This window comes from Cynara cardunculus (assembly GCF_001531365.2).
Source record: "Cynara cardunculus var. scolymus isolate 2C chromosome LG 15, CcrdV1, whole genome shotgun sequence".
In the NCBI taxonomy this organism is placed as follows: Eukaryota; Viridiplantae; Streptophyta; class Magnoliopsida; order Asterales; family Asteraceae; genus Cynara; species Cynara cardunculus.
The window spans coordinates 7,505,624-7,524,597 of record NC_037542.1 but is presented as its reverse complement, the minus strand read 5'-3'; the positions used below and the strand labels follow the sequence as shown (position 1 = coordinate 7,524,597).

The 18,974-nt window shown below is 37.1% G+C and overlaps 1 protein-coding gene across 8 annotated transcripts in view; it reads left to right on the top strand.

Moving 5' to 3' along the window:
- The window catches only part of LOC112528081 (callose synthase 9), a 36,761-nt gene extending 20,285 nt beyond the window's left edge, over positions 1-16,476 (top strand). For 2 of the 8 annotated variants that reach the window (XM_025138986.1, XM_025138990.1), the window contains 27 exons: positions 838-932; positions 1,009-1,090; positions 1,190-1,350; positions 1,462-1,582; positions 2,254-2,351; positions 2,440-2,530; positions 2,629-2,789; positions 2,892-3,001; positions 3,233-3,367; positions 3,706-4,045; positions 10,281-10,395; positions 10,553-10,672; positions 10,877-10,992; positions 11,070-11,153; positions 11,254-11,366; positions 11,504-11,556; positions 11,688-11,864; positions 13,014-13,061; positions 13,143-13,301; positions 13,686-13,799; positions 13,874-13,962; positions 14,059-14,217; positions 14,298-14,400; positions 14,750-14,869; positions 15,565-15,615; positions 15,702-15,884; positions 15,988-16,476. In XM_025138986.1, coding sequence (XP_024994754.1) covers positions 838-932; positions 1,009-1,090; positions 1,190-1,350; positions 1,462-1,582; positions 2,254-2,351; positions 2,440-2,530; positions 2,629-2,789; positions 2,892-3,001; positions 3,233-3,367; positions 3,706-4,045; positions 10,281-10,395; positions 10,553-10,672; positions 10,877-10,992; positions 11,070-11,153; positions 11,254-11,366; positions 11,504-11,556; positions 11,688-11,864; positions 13,014-13,061; positions 13,143-13,301; positions 13,686-13,799; positions 13,874-13,962; positions 14,059-14,217; positions 14,298-14,400; positions 14,750-14,869; positions 15,565-15,615; positions 15,702-15,884; positions 15,988-16,224 — 3,435 coding nt within the window. In that variant the 3' untranslated portion in view covers positions 16,225-16,476. The other 6 variants (XM_025138987.1, XM_025138988.1, XM_025138994.1 and 3 more) reach the window with 6 other exon arrangements.
- Positions 16,477-18,974: the final 2,498 nt, after the last annotated feature.

Here is an 18,974-nt window from a genome sequence, read left to right as displayed (position 1 = left end):
GCAGTCCGGCCTGGACCGAATGGATTGGTCTTTTTGCCCATCTCTAGTCAAAACCGTAGCCCTGATGCACCACAAAGAACTCAACCTCGGAGCATTCAGTAAATGGCCTTGAAAGATGTAGAAGCATTTCTGCCTTGTATCTTGTAATTGGCATTGTACAATTTTTTCTCCATTGACACATCTTCTCCTTTGGTTAATCACAAGATCACTTGCTTCAACTCATGAGACAATATAGACTGCAATTTATGACACAGACATGCCTTTTGTTGCGCACTAGTTCGTGATCCGTAATTATGAGTTGAACCCATCACGTTTTCATAGTTGTAGCTAGTTTTTATGTTTTCCTGCAATGTCAGTCACAATCCTTCACTTTTATCCTTTCTTGGGAAAGGCTTTATAAGATCAAATAGGGGTGCACCCTAGTAAATTGCATGCAATACTCTTTGATCTCTATTAGTTTCTCTGAACAGAATTCCAAGTCTTGGAATTTTGTGCCAGTCGTTAATTATATGCTTAGACATTTATGCATTTATATGACCAAAGTTTTGTTATGGCTTCTCTGTATGTGATCGTGATATTTTATTAATTATGTTGGCCAGTTGCAGTTTAATTAAGAAGTACTTTATTGTTCCAGTTTCTATTGTTCTTTGTTATCTCTTGAAAACTTTTCAAGTTAAAATCTATGAAGTTAGAAATGACATGATCTGTGTCAGTTTGTTGAGACTAAAACTACATCTGCTATATACATGTATACATATATTTCCTTTTCGATTCCTCATGCTTGTGGTACTTGAGTAAAATGTGAGTTTTAACCACTCTCTTTTATGCTGTCCAAAGGTTCTGCAGAAAAATAAGTTTGATGCTGCTCGATTTTCACCCTTCTGGAATGAGATCGTGAAGAATCTGCGAGAAGAAGATTATATTACTAATTTGTGAGTGTCTTACTTGCTGTAATAGGACTTGTTGGGTTGAATGATAATTTTTTATCCGCACGCATCTTGTTTTCAGGGAAATGGAATTGCTTCTAATGCCTACAAATTCTGGGACTGTTCCTATGGTTCAGTGGCCTCTTTTTCTCTTAGCCAGCAAGGTTATTCAAATGCTTTAGTCTTGGACTTCCATTTTGGTTCTTTTTCTTTACTTTTGTGAGTTTCTTCGTAAATGTGCTTTTTCTTTTTGTTATATTTAGATATTCCTTGCCAAAGATATTGCCGGAGAGAGTGACTCACAAGAGGAGCTGTGGGATAGGATCTCAAGGGACGATTACATGAAATATGCAGTTGAGGAGTGTTTTTACACCATCAAGCTAATTTTGACGTCAATTTTAGCCGATGATGACGGGAAGTTGTGGTAAGTGCGCAGTGAAGTGTTTAGATTGTATAAATTGTTAGTTCATTAAGCATTGTTCATTTCGTCATGTTAGCGCCATTGTTCACCTTTTTACCTGTTTGTCTTCTGCAGGGTTGAAAGAATATATGAAGACATTCGAGGAAGTATGGTGAAAAGGAGCATCCACATAGACTTTCAACTAAAAAAACTGGCACTTGTTATTCAAAAAGTTACTGCACTTACGGGAATTCTGGTATGTCTTTGTTCATTTTAAGCTATCTATGTTCTTGCACTTGTGGTGCTGATGGTGTAAATTTGTATTTTCCGAAATGTTTCTCTTATTCATAATAGAAGAGTTATAAACAAGGATTCATATCGTTAGGTACTCAGGACCCACTACTTCTAATCCAAATGGTCTTTGGTTGATGTAGATTTATTGATCACGATTTGAAATTAGCACCATCTTTTTCATCCTGAATGGATATTAACTTAGAAAGGTAAGATATCTGTAAATCATGTGGCTGATAACATTTTAATCCCTAAAGAACTATTGGGTTTATGAATTCCTTATCTTAACTCTAACATCTCTTCTATATGCATATTGCTACTTACACGAAAGCTAAACAGAGTCTCTGGTTATACAATCTGCTTCTCTACCAATTTGTGTTCCTTGTACTGTCAATATACACAAGTAGCTCTTATTGACTTTATATTTGAACTATTGAAGTTTCCATCGTGCTGAAACATTGCATTCATGAGGGTTTCACTTCAGTGTATCTTATATTCAGTATACCTGAATTTTGTTTTCCTTTGGTATTGTTTTGCCAATTTATAGTATTTTTATTGGCTGATTTTGTTTCTTTAAGCGGTGTTTTTTTCCTCTCATTTGACCATAATAATGTGGTTTGCATGCTACATGCACAGAAAGAAGTTGGAACGCCTGAACTGGAGAGTGGTGCTGTTAATGCTGCTCTCGATCTTTATGATGTTATCCAGCTTGATTTTTTTAACGTCAACATGAGGTGTGTGTCCAATGAGAAGTTATGTGCTCTTAAGTTTTAATTCAGTTCTTAAACACATACTTGATGGAACTTTTGATTCATTCTTCAGAGAAAATTATGCTACTTGGAATATGTTGCTAAAAGCAAGGAAGGAAGGTCGCCTGTTTTCAAAGTTGAAGTGGCCTAGAGATCCTGAGTTGGTATGTTGTCTCTTGTAATAGCAAGACTTTTGTTAGTTGACCTTTCTTATATATTTCTCATATTGGTGTTTAAACATTGAAATATTCTTTGTCAAAAGAGGTCACAAATTCGGAGGCTACACTCGCTTTTCACTATCAAGGATTCTGCGGTAAATGTCCCGAAAAACCTAGAGGCTAGACGTAGGTTGCAATTCTTCACAAATTCACTTTTCATGTCGATGCCCAGAACCAAGCCTGTCCGTGAAATGTTATCTTTCAGGTTAAACCTCACATGGGTGACCATTCATTGGTTCTGATTTAAGTTTTTGACTTCATATAAAACCATCCGTTGGGTACTGATTTAAGTTTTGAATTTGTCCAGTGTTTTCACGCCATATTATTCAGAGACTGTTCTTTATAGTATGAAAGAGCTTCTTAAGAAAAATGAGGACGGCATTTCGATCTTGTTTTACCTTCAGAAGATCTATCCAGGTATTTTGGCTTTCAAACTCCAATAAGATGGGGATAGTAGGTGTGTTCTCCTAAGCACCATGAAACTGTAGGAACCAGATCATTTGGGACCACCAGTGTGGTGTCATGTGGCTATTTTAAAGATGGAAATGGCACGCTTATATTGTCCTTGGCCACCAGGACTTGAACTTGTCGATTCTTTTGATCCAATGAAACTATGAGTCTGCTTGAACCCCCTTTTGGATTTTGTAGATGAATGGAAAAACTTTCTTGCTCGGATCGGCCGTGATGAAAATACGCACGAGGCAGATCTTATTGATAATGATGATGAGAACCTCGAACTTCGGTTTTGGGCATCATATCGTGGACAAACATTAGCGAGAACCGGTATGTTTTTTCTTTCTAAATTTTCTCAGGGATTCATACTCGTTTCTTTCCGGTCTCAGCAATGCATACATATAGCCTATAGGCTACTACTTATTATGTTTGGTGATGATTGCTTGAATTTATTTTATGTGAGCTTGTGTTTAAATTATTTTCTAATGATCAGGTCTTGCATTTGATTTACAGCTGATTTAGGGTGAAAGAGAATAGCCAGTAGCTCTATTATTGTTGTGTATAAAACAGCATCTATTGAGTTGGGATATCCATGTTACATAAAACTGTAAAGTTCAAACTTTGTTGCTGTTTCTTGCATCATTGACCTTTTGTTCAATGATATCCAGTGCGAGGAATGATGTACTACCGAAAGGCTCTAATGCTTCAGGCTTATTTGGAAAGAATGACTGTTGGAGGTTTGAGTTTCCAGAATATTTGTATTGTTGCTATTTGTCATTTTGGCTTCAATTGCATGAGTCATGTTCTAATATTTTACATGGCTATGCTAGATATCGAAGCGGCTGTTCCCACTACTGAAGCAACTGATATTAAAGGATTTGAGTTTTCTCCTGAAGCAAGAGCTCACGCAGACCTAAAATTTACATATGTTGTCACTTGCCAAATATATGGGAGACAGAAAGAAGAGCAAAAGCCCGAGGCTGCTGATATTGCATTGTTATTGCAAAGGTGAGATATGTATATTTGCTGTGTCGTTGTGTATGCTTTTATAGTCACTGTGCCCTAGCCCCTAGATAAACAAGTCCTGTTTATGTTTACTCGGCCTTGAAACAAAACCCATTGTGCTTGATATGGTGAGTGGTGACTTAACTCATTCTCTCTGGTGCTATCATTTGATTGTTGATGTGTTTGTGAAACAGGCAAGTGGGTATAAAAAGAATGAAACACTTGCAGTTGATGGTCTCAGGAAATTTATTATCCTTGTAAAGTACCTAGCCTTAATCGGCCTCCAATTTTCTTTTTAATTTTTGTCCCGTTTACGTGGCTGACACTTAGTGGGAGCATATAGAATGCTATATATATATAGAAAAGGGGAAATTGCATTAATAAGTAACATACTTTAACTTCATTCCTATTTTGGGTAACGTACTTTCAAAACTTCCATTTTGGTACCTAAGATGTAAAGTTTTAAACATTTAAGTACCCGGGTAACCGGTTGAAGCATTAACCGGTTACCATGCTAATGCGGCGAGTGATGTGGTATCCAACTCAGTATTATTTGCTGACATGGATATCTTAATCTAAAATTAGTTTTTATGTATTGTGGTTTATTAGAAGAAAGAGTTAATGCTTCAACCGGTTACCCGAGTACTTAAATGTTTAAAACTTTACATCTTAGGTACCAGAATGGAAGCTTTGAAAGTACGTTACCCAAAATAGGAATCAAGTTAAAGCACGTTATTTCTTCATGCAATTTGCCCTACAGAAAAACATGAAGAAATGTCAAATGTGTTAACATTTCTATAGTTCCATATTAATATGGGTTACATAAAGTTTTTCTCTCTCCCCCGAACTTTATATAAACCAAAGGAATCTCATAATAGAGAGGAAGAGGTAGAGGGATAGAGAGATTGCTTCTCATATGTTTCGACTGATAAGAGGGAGTATCGGCGTTTAGTTTAGATGTCCTTCAGCAATCAGATACATCATACACTGATGAAAAACCTATGGAAAAGATAAAGACACCGTCTACCAAGTTTATAGTATCTGAAAATGAGTGATTATAAGATTGCATTATATTCCAGGATGTGGGACGAAATCTAGTTTATGAGAATAAAATGCTATTTTCATGTGAGTATGCTATAAACCAAGATGAACAGAAATTACAGAAAAAAATTTGTGTAAGTATGGTCGTATGATTGTATTGCTTCTATGGCTTTCGAGAGGCCATGATCTCTCCCAGAGGACTCGTCCGATTTACAAAATATCTGAATACCCCATAATTTCCCTTCCCGCTCCACATAAAGGCACTAAGAAAAAGATATTTCCCAACCGTCCCTTTAGTCAATTTGCTTATTACAAAGTATACCCCCTTATTTATGGAAAGTAACAAAAAGCATCCCCTCCCACCTATTTCTTAGTCCGCCTACTATAGGTGAACCATATGGGAGGTACAACAATACCCTCCCAAAAGAGTCTCACCTTGTCCTCAAGGTGTGCAGATGGAAATTGTTGCAGCAATGCCTCTAAAACTTCCCAGGATGCCTCGAACTTGGACATACCTTTCCATTTTACAAGTACCTCCAACATGCCGGGGTCTGCATTTGGTAATGGACGAATGTCCAGTATATCCTCTGGTTCTGCTCTCAACTCCAAGTCTTCAGTAAACTGAGGAGGGATTTCTTTGGCAGAAATACAGTCACCAATTGCTGGTCGTAATTCAGAAATGTGAAAAACCGGATGAATTGCGACGCTGTCCAGCAGCTCCAGTTTATAGGCTACCAAACCAATCCTTTCCAGTATCTTATATGGTCCGTAGAATCGCGCTGCAAGCTTTGGGTTATTACCCCGGATCAATAACTTCTGTCTATACGGGCGTAACTTTAAGAAAACCCAGTCTCCGATTGTAAAGACCTTGTCTTTTCGGCCCAGATCCTCCTGTTGCTTCATATGACATTGGGCCTTAAGTAAGCACATATGGGCCTCATCCAGTATTTCCTCCCGTTGCCCCAGTTCTTGGTCCACTGCCTGCAGCTTGGAAGTAGCCTGTTTGTGCCACAGCTTTGGCCGGTTCGACACCCAACACCTCAAATATTGCTCTAAACCCTTATTCACCACTTCTGTTTGACCATCCGATTGCGGATGATAAGCAGTACTGAACTTCAAGTGTGTGCCTTGCAATTTAAAGAGTTCTTTCCAGAACACTCTGGAAGATTTTATCTCTGTCAGACACGATGGATTGTGGCATCCCATGTAATCGAATGACCTCTTTGGCATATATTTCTGCAACCGACTGAGCTGTATAGGGGTGTTTAAGTCCCACAAAATGGGCGTATTTACTGAGATGGTCCACCACAACCAAAATCGAATCCATCCCGTAAGATTTTGGCAACACCTCAATGAAGTCCATTGAAACCTCGCCCCATACCTTCCAAGGTAATTCCAATGGTTGTAATAGACCCGTGGGTCAACCACTCATACACTTGTTTCATTGGCATATCTTGCAACTGCTCACCATAGCTGCAATATCCTTTCGCAGCCCCACCCTGAATACTTCCGACGCAATCCTTTGGTATGATCGATCAATCCCATCCTGTCCCCCGGTCGGAGACCCATGAAATTCATCAAAAATTAAAGGAATCATCTTAGACTTCCTAGGGATGACCAATAGGCTTTTATATAGTAGCAATCCATTCTGTAATTCAAAACCCTAGAGCACTCCAGGTTACCTGTTCTTAGTCTACTGTTATCTTTTTTAGGAATTCATCTTCCTCAATTTTGTGTTTGAGGGTGTCTCACTGCCTCCATTGAGGCCCCCCCACCAAATTAGCACACTCGATAGAGTCTTCAAAGTCTGTCTTTCATGATAACGCATCAGCTGCCCGGTTTGAGCTACCCGTCTTGTATACAATGGAGAAATCATATCCAAGTAATTTGCTAACCCACTTCTGATATTCTGGTTCAACCACACGTTCCAACTTCCAATAGAACCTTCAGACTTTGTTGATCACTTTGAACCACAAAGTGTTTGCCTAAGAGATAGGGTCTCCACTTTCGAACAACTAACACAATAGCCATAAGCTCTTTTTGTTATATCGGTTTTTGCTTAGCCCATGTGCCCAAACCTTGGCTGAAATAGGCTATAGGTTGTTTGTTTTACATTAATACAGCCCCCAACCTAAACCCAAAAGCATCTGTTTTTTTAATCACGAATTCCTGATCGAAATTAGGTAACTTCAGCACCGGAGCTGATGCTAATGCTTTTTTAAGTAAGTGAAAAGCATCCTGCACCTGTTCTCCCCACGCAAACTGGTTTTTCTTCAATAACTCTGTCAATGGTCCAACTATTATACCATATCCCTTGATGAATTTTCTGTAGTAGCCTAATAACCCAAGGAATCCCCTGAATTCTGTAATAGATGTGGGAGGTGGCCAATCCAACATAGCTTTTACTTTCGAGTCATCCATCTCAACCCCGTCACCCGAGATGATGTGCCCCAAGTAACCCAGCCTTTCCTTACCAAACTCGCATTTCTTTTGGTTTGCGAAAAGCTGATACTGTTTTAGGATCTCGAATACCAACTGTAAGTGTTGTTTGTGCTCCTCAATAGACTTGCTGTACACCAAAATATCATCAAAGAAGACTAAAACAAACTTTCGTAAATGTTCTTTAAAAACCTTGTTCATTAGGCTCTGAAAAGTAGCTGGCGCATTAACCAAACCAAAGGGCATTACCAAGAATTCGTAATGCCCATGGTGAGTGCGGAAGGCTGTTTTTTTGAATATCGGTAGATTGCATACGGATTTGGTGGTACCCTAACTTCAGATCAAGTTTAGAAAACACCCTCGCCCCATGTAATTCATCTAGTAACTCATCAATGACCGGGATCGGAAATTTATCCGTCACTGTGCACTTGATAAATGCCTTGTAATCAACACAAAATCTCCAGCTGCCATCTTTCTTTTTAACCAGTAACACTGGACTGGAAAAAGGACTAACACTGTGCTGTATGATCCCTGGCTCTAGCATCTCTGTTACTAGCTTCTCAATCTCATCCTTTTGGTAGTGTGGGTACCTATAGGGTCGCACGTTCACCGGTCTGGCCCCCTCTTTCAACACTATACTGTGCTCCTTTCCCCTAACAGGTGGCAATCCTTTTGGCATGTCAAAAATGAAAGCATATTTTTCCAAGACAGATTCCAATTCTGCTTTATACCCACCACGAACCTTTCTGTCATCAGCCTCAAACAGCCCCAGTTCGACCAGAATCCCATGGCCCTTCTGTTGAATCACCTTTCCCATGGCTTTTAATGAAACCATCGATCTCCCCAACGAGGGATCTCCCTTCAATGTAAATGATCGACCCTGAACAGAGAACTTCATGACCTGTTGTTTCCAATTTGTATAAGTAGCACCGAGCGTATCTAACTATTGTATTCCCAAAATTGCATCACTGTTACCCAGCTGAATGGGCAAGAAGTCATCCCTTACTTCCAACCCCTGAGTGACCAACACAATTCCCCTACAAACTCCCTCTCCTTTTGTCTGACTACCAGTGCCCATCGTTATACAGTAATTCTTGGTTGCCTCAACAGGTAGCTTTAATTTCTCAACCACTGTTTTAGATATAAAGTTGTGGGAAGCCCCACTATCAATGAGTATTACTACCTTCTGATCCCCAATTTCTCCCATCATTTTCATAGTCTTAATATTGGTTATTTCAACTACAGAATTCAAGTGTACCTCTACTTTCTTACTGATTTCGAGCATGTCCACCGCACCCAGATCGGCTTCTACCTCTTCTGCATTCCCTTTCTCTAGGTTGTCCTCTTTACACTTATGTCCCTGAGAGAATTTCTCATCACAGCGATAACACAACCCCAAAGCCCTCCGGTGTTGCACTTCTTCATTAGACAATCTTCTAAAATCCAATCCAGTTTTCATAGTTCCTTGAATCGCACTTGCCCCAACGGCCGTGACATTCTTACTTTCCACGGGTGAGCCTGTAATTTTTTTGTAAAACCAGAATACTTTCCACGGCTTAGCACCTGGTTCTTAATCTCGATCTTCGAAGCGATCTCCATTGCTTCATTAAGAGTGATCGGATTAATCAGCCTTATTTCAGCCTTGATTGTATTCTCCAATCCATTAATAAATTGGCTTAGAGAACTTCTTTCGGTATTCCATCCAGAGGTGCAGCTAATTCGACAAATTTGCGTCGATACTCGAAGATCGAATCTTCCTGTTTCAACGCCAGGAATTGCTCACACAAAGAGCCAGGCCATGGATCTAAATTGACGCAGTAGGAGTAGTTTCATGTCCTCTCATCTAGTGATCGGATGCCTCTTGTTTTCCCATTGAAACCATCTCATTGCATCTCCTTCATACGAAATAAATGATACATCAATTTTCTCCTCCTGACTCAATCGATTTAGTGTAAAATACCTCTCAGCCTTTAGGATCCATCCATCGGGATCCTTCCCATTGAACACGGAAATTTCCAGTTTTCTCCCCTTGATGGCCAAGAAACGGGACAAATTGTTGTCCTCATGATGACGCCTCGATTTCCTTCCCGATCCAGGCGTTCCTTCCTCATCGGAATCAGGAGGTATTGGCACCTTACTCGCCGCATCCTCTTGCTTGCTAATTCGCTCCATCTGTTGCATAAGTAACTGCATCCCTTTTTCAATTGAACCAACGCTGCTCTCCAGATCGTCCACTTGATTGGTTACGCTTCTGGTCGTCATCGTCCCTGGATGTAGCCGCTCTGATACGAATTTGCTATAAACCGAGATGAACAGAAATTACAGAAAAGAATTGTGTAAGTATGGTCGTATGATTGTATTGCTTCTATGGCTTTCGAGAGGCCATGATCTCTCCCAGAGGACTCTCGTCCGATTTACAAAATATCTGAATACCCCATAATTCCCCTTCCCGCTCCACATAAAGGCACTAAGAAAAAGATATTTCCCAACCGACCCTTTAGTCAATTTGCTTATTACAAAGTATGCCCCTTTATTTACGGAAAGTAACAAAAACAGCCCCTCCCACATATTTCTTAGTCCGCCTACTATAGGTGAACCATATGGGAGGTACAGCAGAGTAGAACTTGGTATGCTCTGAAAATCGATCAGGGGCACCTATTTACTGTGATTAAAAATGTGTTTATAGAAGTTTTTGCATGTGCTAGTATTATTGCTGATGTGATTCTGTCAAAAAACTGATTGTGGGTTTCCGTTTCAGAAACGAAGCACTTCGAGTTGCTTTCATTGATGAGGTGGAGACCTTAACTGATGGTAAAGTGCACAAAGAGTTCTACTCTAAACTTGTGAAGGGAGACATCAATGGGAAAGACAAGGTTGATAGCTCCTGTCGTTTTTTTCTTATTCTCCTATGGATGATTTCTATAATTTTATTATTTACTACAGTTTTACTGTTTCGTTAATGTGTACCAGATTAGTTGAGCATGAGCTTTGGGTTTGTTAAATACTTAATTCGAAGTAAATGTTATGCAGGAAGTCTATTCTATAAAATTGCCTGGGAATCCCAAACTTGGTGAGGGAAAACCTGAAAATCAAAATCATGCGATTGTCTTTACTCGTGGAAATGCTGTGCAGACAATTGATATGAATCAGGTATGCACTTTCTAGCTTTATGTGATGATGATCTCATGGGAACTTCTGTGCTAATGTGCTCTTTGTATGCTTTCTTTCCATTCACAAAGTACTGACTATATAGCACATTTACTAATATGAAAATCAAAATTTAATATCAATTTCAGTGTTGTTTTTAAGTATGCTTTTATTCTACATTTTAGCTTTTGTTTGCTTATTCTTCAGGATAATTATTTTGAGGAAGCATTAAAGATGAGAAATCTCCTTGAAGAATTCCATGCTTATCATGGTATCCGTCCTGCTACCATTCTTGGTGTAAGAGAGCATGTATTTACGGGAAGGTATAAACTATAATAATGTTTTCCTAACACACACTTACTCATACAGCCATCATCACTTTTTTGAACTATTCATGCAGTGTCTCTTCGTTAGCATCCTTTATGTCCAATCAAGAAACTAGTTTCGTAACTCTTGGGCAGCGTGTGCTTGCAAGTCCTCTAAAGTATGTGTTCTTGCAGCTTTTCTATGCAAGCAATATCTTCTCGTTTCCAGAAGCTATGTGTGGTTAATGTCATCATGGTGTTACTTTAAACTATATTCAGGGTTCGCATGCATTATGGTCATCCTGATGTGTTTGATAGAGTGTTCCATATAACCCGGGGTGGCATCAGCAAAGCTTCTCGTGTGATCAACATTAGTGAAGATATTTATGCAGGTATATCTTTTTTTCTTTTTTTCGTCTCTCTTTCTTGATAATATGGTTTTATAGTCATCTTCCACATGGTGGAATATCACCTTTATTAAACCATACTTCTTTCCATATCTCACTACATTTTGAAATTTAAAATGCAGGTTTCAATTCAACTTTACGTCAAGGAAACATCACTCATCATGAATACATCCAGGCATTATATCTGTTATATACTCCTTTCCCTCCTGAAATCAAAACACAGAGGAGTTTTTGTTTAGTTTCAAAAGAAGTCTTCGGTAAGCAAACACTCTAGCTTATCATGTACTTGGTTGATATGTTGTGTAGGTTGGCAAGGGACGAGATGTTGGGCTCAATCAGATTGCTCTGTTTGAAGGAAAAGTGGCCGGAGGGAATGGTGAGCAGGTTCTTAGTAGGGATATATACAGACTTGGGCAGCTGTTTGATTTCTTCCGGATGCTTTCATTCTACTTTACCACCGTCGGATACTACTTCTGTACTATGGTATGCACCTTTGCTATTAATTTATGCTATTTTACGCTTGCAATTAATTAATCTTGCAGAACTTGAATTCGATTTGATTCCAGTAAGTTATTTGAGTCTAGATCAACTAAGAAATTGTGCTTGAACATGTTAGAAGACTTGAACTCATGTTGAGTAAGCTCGAGAACCACTCGACATGAGTTTGGTTTTGATAATATCTATAGTTTTTCTTTGAGCTTATAAATTGTAGATATATTTATATTATTAATATATTCACTTACTCCCTCCATTCTTATATAATAAATGCAATGGTTTTCTTTTCTGATTCCAATATAAATGGAACAATTTCTTTTGAGGTAAGGTTTTAATCCAGATTTACTTTTTGTCCCTTCACATTTGTTACAAAATACTAGTAATGTTGCTTTGGTCAAAAGAATTCTATTTTGATATAATTGAGGGTCATTATAGATATTTGACTGATAGTCTAACATTCTCGTTAGACTATGAGCCAAGTTAGTTGTCATATTTAGTATGGATCGACAAACATAGATCATATGTTAAAAAGATTAGTCTATATTCTTGATTTTTATATCCAGTTGCACGTTTATATTTATGTAATATATGTGTACTTATGCAGTCAATTGAATAACTCACCTATCTATGTGAGTCAAAATCAAACAGGGAAAATTGCACTGAAAACTTCTAGTGTTCCATATCACCATGGCACTCGGTCCGCTTTCATAAATCACATTGAAACTCCCAATGGCTGTGGCAATAGTTGATTCATGCATCCTCTTTTACGTGGATGGGTATTCACTGAGCATGCTCTCATAAAAGGAATGTCTACGCAAAAAAGTTGGATAGATGGGAGTAAATATACTTCCATCTTACTTAAATAGATGCATGATTGTTTGATAAAGGTATATGCATGCTAACATATTATGTAAACTCCAATGACGAGTTACCTTCTTTGTTATATATGTATTAAAAAATAGCATGCTCTCCCAGTGTTCCTGTTCTCCTCTTCTTCCTTACCATGGCAATTCATTGTGAAATAACTCTGGCGAGAAGCGAAAAGAAGGCGTTAAGTCAGAATGATGAATGGTTCTGTTTGAATTTTGTTTGAAAACAGCTCCATCTCCTTTAACAACTTCTCTGATTTGTGTGCAGTTAACTGTGATTACAGTGTACATATTTCTCTACGGAAAAACATATTTGGTAAGTTCTAAACTTTGCTTATATAGCTTCTCGTTAGAGTTCCCTACCTTCTTTTGAGATCATTTTATTTTATTGTTTCAGGCATTGTCTGGAGTTGGTGAAGATATTCAAACTAGAGCTGATGTGTTGCACAACACTGCTCTAAATACAGCTTTAAATACACAGTTTCTGTTTCAGATTGGTGTATTTACGGCTATACCGATGGTTTTGGGATTCATCTTAGAGCAGGGATTTTTTAGGGTATGTTTTTTTGATGCTGATTGTTGTTTATATACATATACTTTTATCTCTAAATGTAATTTTCAATGGGATGCGATGTTGCTTGATGATAAAAAAAAGTTATGTAGGACGAAAGTATTGGGGATAACTGAGAAGAAAATAGGGTTTTCCATAATTGCTCCTCAACCCTAGGATCTCTTAGATTTCAGACCCTAACTATTTGGCATCTCACTAGAATGTTTTCTTTGGTCTATGTAAAACAAATATCGACCTCCTTCATCATTATTTACTTGTTTGTCAATTCCTGATAATACTTTTGTCTTTTTGTTGATTAACCCTGTTGTTGTACCCTAGTAATTTCATGTGGTTAACTTCTTGCTTTTGAAATCTTGAATGGTGTTGCAGGCTGTTGTTAGTTTTATCACCATGCAGTTTCAGCTTTGTACCGTCTTCTTCACATTTTCTTTGGGCACCAGAACACATTACTTTGGCCGAACCATTCTTCATGGTGGTGCAAAGGTTTGTTCTTACTTTTTCTTTATTTCTTGCTCTGTTCTGTCACTGTAATCCAACTAATGTTGATTCCAAAACAGTATCATGCAACTGGTCGAGGCTTTGTTGTGCGCCACATCAAATTTTCCGAGAATTACAGGCTTTATTCACGCAGTCATTTTGTCAAAGGGTCTCTCTTCTCTCTCTCTCTCTCTCTCTCACACACACACACACACACATATTCCCTTTCTCACACACTTATGAGGTTGTGTATTTATTGAAACAGAATGGAAGTTGTTCTACTATTAGTGGTGTTCGTTTCATATGGGTTCAATGAAGCTGGTGCAGTGGGCTACATTCTTCTTAGTGTTAGCAGTTGGTTCATGGCAATTTCATGGCTTTTTGCTCCATATATGTTCAATCCATCTGGTTTTGAGTGGCAGAAGTAAGTTTTTCAATTTGAAATTATACGCCAGCTTATGTTGTTCCCACCTGATATGTTTACCTTCTTGTTCGATCCTTTAGGACAGTAGAGGATTTTCGAGATTGGACAAATTGGCTCTTTTATAGGGGTGGAATTGGTGTTAAAGGAGAAGAAAGCTGGGAAGCATGGTGGGATGAAGAACTGGTACGAATGTACCCTCCTAGCTTTCGCCATTTTTCAATTTTGTCTATGCCCTACGTATTATATTATATGATATAGAACACATGTGGTTGTGGGTTCCATTACCTGCACCGAGGAATCACGAAGATGGCACCTGCATAATGGTGAACGGAGGAAATGGCCTGAACAGTGGGATCTTAAACCACTTTCCTGCATGGAAAATGTGTTTCCAGTTTTCCATATTATTTATCGTGATGATTTTCTATTATACAAATTCTTCTAATTTTCTTGCATGTTCTAGCGTTGCTAGGTTGACTAGGGTTTTTTCATTTTCAAACACTTGGAGGAAGGCTTACATTTTTTTCCCTTGCAGTCTCATATCCGAACACTTGGTGGAAGGGTTATGGAAACCATTTTGAGCCTGCGGTTTTTTATTTTCCAATATGGTGTCATTTACAAACTGGATGTACAAGGATCAAAAACGTCACTATCGGTAAGAACCTATTTGCATAATTTAGGCAAATTCCTAGTTGGGTTGAAATCAAAATGTTCTTTTTTTTCCTCCTAATAATTGGTGTTTTTTCATCCGTTTGCTTATTGTTGTGTGTATTTTGACAACTTATAATATATAGATGCTTGTTTGGATCATACTTGTGTAATATACTTTCGTATTTCAAGCTCGACAGGCTTGAAAAAGTCTTGCTTGGGCTCGGCTTGCAAAAAGCTTGGCCTCATACAGGGGGTTGTACACTCTAGCCTTGACTCGGGTTGTACAGGTTTGGTTTGCATGTGCTTGTATAAAATTAAAAAAATATTTTAGATAAAGTTACATTTGAACCCTCTTTAGAAAAGTTAAAATTCGAAGTTCCCAAGAGACAGTTTGATAGGGTTAAAGAATTGTATAAATTGTGGCTTGTATAGCTTGGCTCACTTAGGTTCGCTGAAGTGTCCTGAGCTATAAAAGGCCTTAGCATGGCTCAGATAGCTAGACAAGCCAACCTGACAGGTTTGCCTGAAGTTTGAGCAGTGGCTGGCTTGTATAGGCTCTGTTAGAATGATTAACCAAAGAAGGGCTTGTTTTAATTTCCTATGAAGTTGCAGCCATTTGCCCGATGGACCTTCTAATTTTATGTATCTGGGCGAAAAGCATGGCTATCGCTAAAGTGCTAGTAATACATGTTTATGCAGGTTTACGGATTTTCATGGCTGGTGCTCGTGGGGCTTATTTTCCTTTTTAAGGTGCACAAGTTTAAAATTTAATCTTAAAACGCTATGCCGTGATGTATTATTTCTTACTTGGGTTGCTTGCTGTTTTATTTGTACAGATTTTTACGTTCAGCCAGAAAATATCGGTGAATTTTCAACTGATCTTGCGTTTTGTACAAGGCGTTGCCTTCATGCTTGCACTTGCTGGTATAGCGGTTGCTGTTGCCATTACCGATCTTACTATTACTGACATATTTGCGTCCATCTTAGCATTCGTACCCACTGGTTGGGGATTACTTTCGGTACGTTTTCCTTTTAAATTTTCTGAGAAAATTGTGGTGGTTGGTTTGGTCTCGTATTCTTTTTATGGGTAGAAATGAACTGAAATATACCATTTTGTTCCAGATCTGTGTGGCATGGAGACCGGTGTTGAAAAAGATTGGATTATGGAAATCAGTACGATCTCTTGGTCGGTTATATGATGCTGGGATGGGAATGCTTATCTTTATCCCCATTGCCCTATGTTCATGGTTCCCTTTCATCTCAACGTTCCAAACCCGACTAATGTTTAACCAGGCGTTCAGCCGTGGTCTGGAAATCTCGCTTATCCTTGCCGGAAACAACCCAAATTCTGGATTATAGTGATTTTGTACATTCAGAATGAGTACGACGTGAAAACTTGCTTGTTAGAGAAGCTGAATTTGCAGATTCTTTGTGTTATTGTTTGTTTGTATGTAAAACTTTCACGGCTGTAAATTTTGAGGACTCGAACACGGAAAGTGTGGTACTTTTAGGTACCACGAGTTTATCTTGATATCAAACCATGGATTCGGTTTTATGGGTGTTCTTAGAATCTTTGAGTAATATTAAGTGAAGTTATATTCTTGTTTTCTTCTTTCATGTCTCGAGTTTACTACCTTTGACAACATTTTTAGTGTTCGATGTGCTCAAGGCATAGAAAGCCAAGATATGCACAATTAATAAAAATCACAAGTTACGACATATTATATTCTTATCTGTATGTATATTCACACATGAAGATACATTATATTCATAATGTGTATATATATATATATATATATATATATATGAAAGCTTGCTGCAAGGGGGTTAGTTAATCACTAGATGAAAGCATCCCTACTGAATTAGAGGAAGTGATTGTGTTCATGAATTTGTGATTATTCATATATGAATATACATTGTAATTTTGACATTGTACATTCTGTGCAAAAAGTCAATTTAGTAAACAAGTCGAGTTCAGCATCAGGATATTGGAGCTCGAATTGTAAATTTAATACTGGATTTGAAATCTACTTAAGCTTGAATAACTTTTGCAAAATAGTGTTGGAGCTGAGCTAAAATGGTATTTTTAAATGTTCATCTAACAAATCTGTATCATGTCATTTGAAAATTTTGTAAGCTAAAACCGCAACATTTCATATTGTTTCACAAAACTAACCAAACTGTATTTTTTTTATATTATATATATATATATATATATACATACATATATATATATATATATATACATACATATATATATATATATATACATACATATACATAGATAGTTTCACGTGAGACTAACTTGTTTTCGTAAAATTACTTTTTACACTTGAAATTTCACAGCAAAACGCTGTGAAGGTAAAAAAGGCCGAACGTTCACAACAAAAATACCTTGAAGGTTACCCTCACAACATTTTCCAGTGAAGTTTTAAGTGTAAAAAAGTGGTCTCACGAGTTTCATAAAAACATGTTGGTTTCACGTGATCCTAAAATCTAAATATATATATATATAAAGAAGACCAAAATTACATATTTAAATTTGTTAATAAAAAAGGGTTTTGATTAAAAAAAAAAAAGAAAAAAAAAGCATAAAGTGTGTATGTCCAAATGTGGTAAAAGCCACTCATTGGGTTGAAGGACTCCCAAAAATGGCCACAGCCATTGGTCAAGTCTTCAAACCATACCCATCAAGCTGTGATATAAATACACACACATCACACATGAATCTGTACTTCTTTTCAGATTCACCTTTTTGTTTCTTATAAAATATTTATGACTTTCTGTATTTGATATAAATATCCGTTTATCAAATACTTATCCAATTAGTGTTTGTCGGTAAAATTTAACACTATCACTTATTTATCGAGTAAGACTTTAGTCCACCAAAATGACATTATATGCAACAATTGATCCAATAAGCGCTTACCATAGTAAGAGTCGTCGCCCTCACTTACCGGGTAAGACTTTCGGTCCTTGTCTCCCTCTTACCGGGTAAGATTTATTGATCCTTATCATATTCATCCGGTAAGGTAATGTGATTTGGTAACGTTTACCCGGATAAGCGTTTGGTAAACGATCCCTAAATTTAATTAAAAATATATAATATATATGATATATCGTTGGTTTTTTATTTTAAATAAGAAAAAGTCTAAAAATACCCGGACTTTAATGTTTGAAATGATTAAGTCATTGGATAATTTGTTGCTTTTTGTTCATAAATGAATAAAATCTTCCCTTAATTACATAATATGTGAAATTTTGTTCATAAAGACGTATGTTTGTATTCACCTTGTGAAAAAATTATATGTCGGGTATTAAAGGAGCTCCATCGTCCCACCCAAAATCCGTTGGCTCGACCCGCCATCATTTACTCATGGTGGTCTCATGACACAAGAAAAAGTACAAGTCAAATAATGCAGGTGAAAGTTCAGACGTATATTGTAGAAATAAATATATCTGATAATTTTTCAACGATACTGAAATATAAGTTAAAAAAAGGATATTTAATATTGAAATAGGAATTTAATGAATTTTGTGGCATGTTAGATGTGCCACATTTAATTTTGATACAATAAATGTTTGATTTAATATATGTCTTTAAATGGATATTTATATGTATAGTGGCAAGTGGGTAACAACGTACAATCGGTATTAAGAATGTCTTGCAATTTTAATATTCAAAATACGAACATGGAATCCACAAAACACACACATATATATATACTAGAAGCGTACTTGCGCAATGCAGAGAGATACATCGTGTTTTTAATATTTCATTTTATTCTTTATCTCAGTCGATGTTATAATATGACTTTATGTGATTTTGAGAAAACGGTGATATTTTTATTTTTGAATAAAATATATGTTTGACGATATCATAAAAATTTGACAAAAATATATCGATATTAGTATCAAATTAACCATTTGAAATTCCTCATTTTTTTTGCAATTTTTTAATCCAATTTTTTTATAATTTAATTTATGTACAATAACGAAGTAATTTATATTTGGTTTAATAATATAATTTTTTATAAAGATAATAATTATTTATTTTGTTGGAACTCGATAATTTTCTAATTATATTTTAGATTTTTTAGATTTTAAAA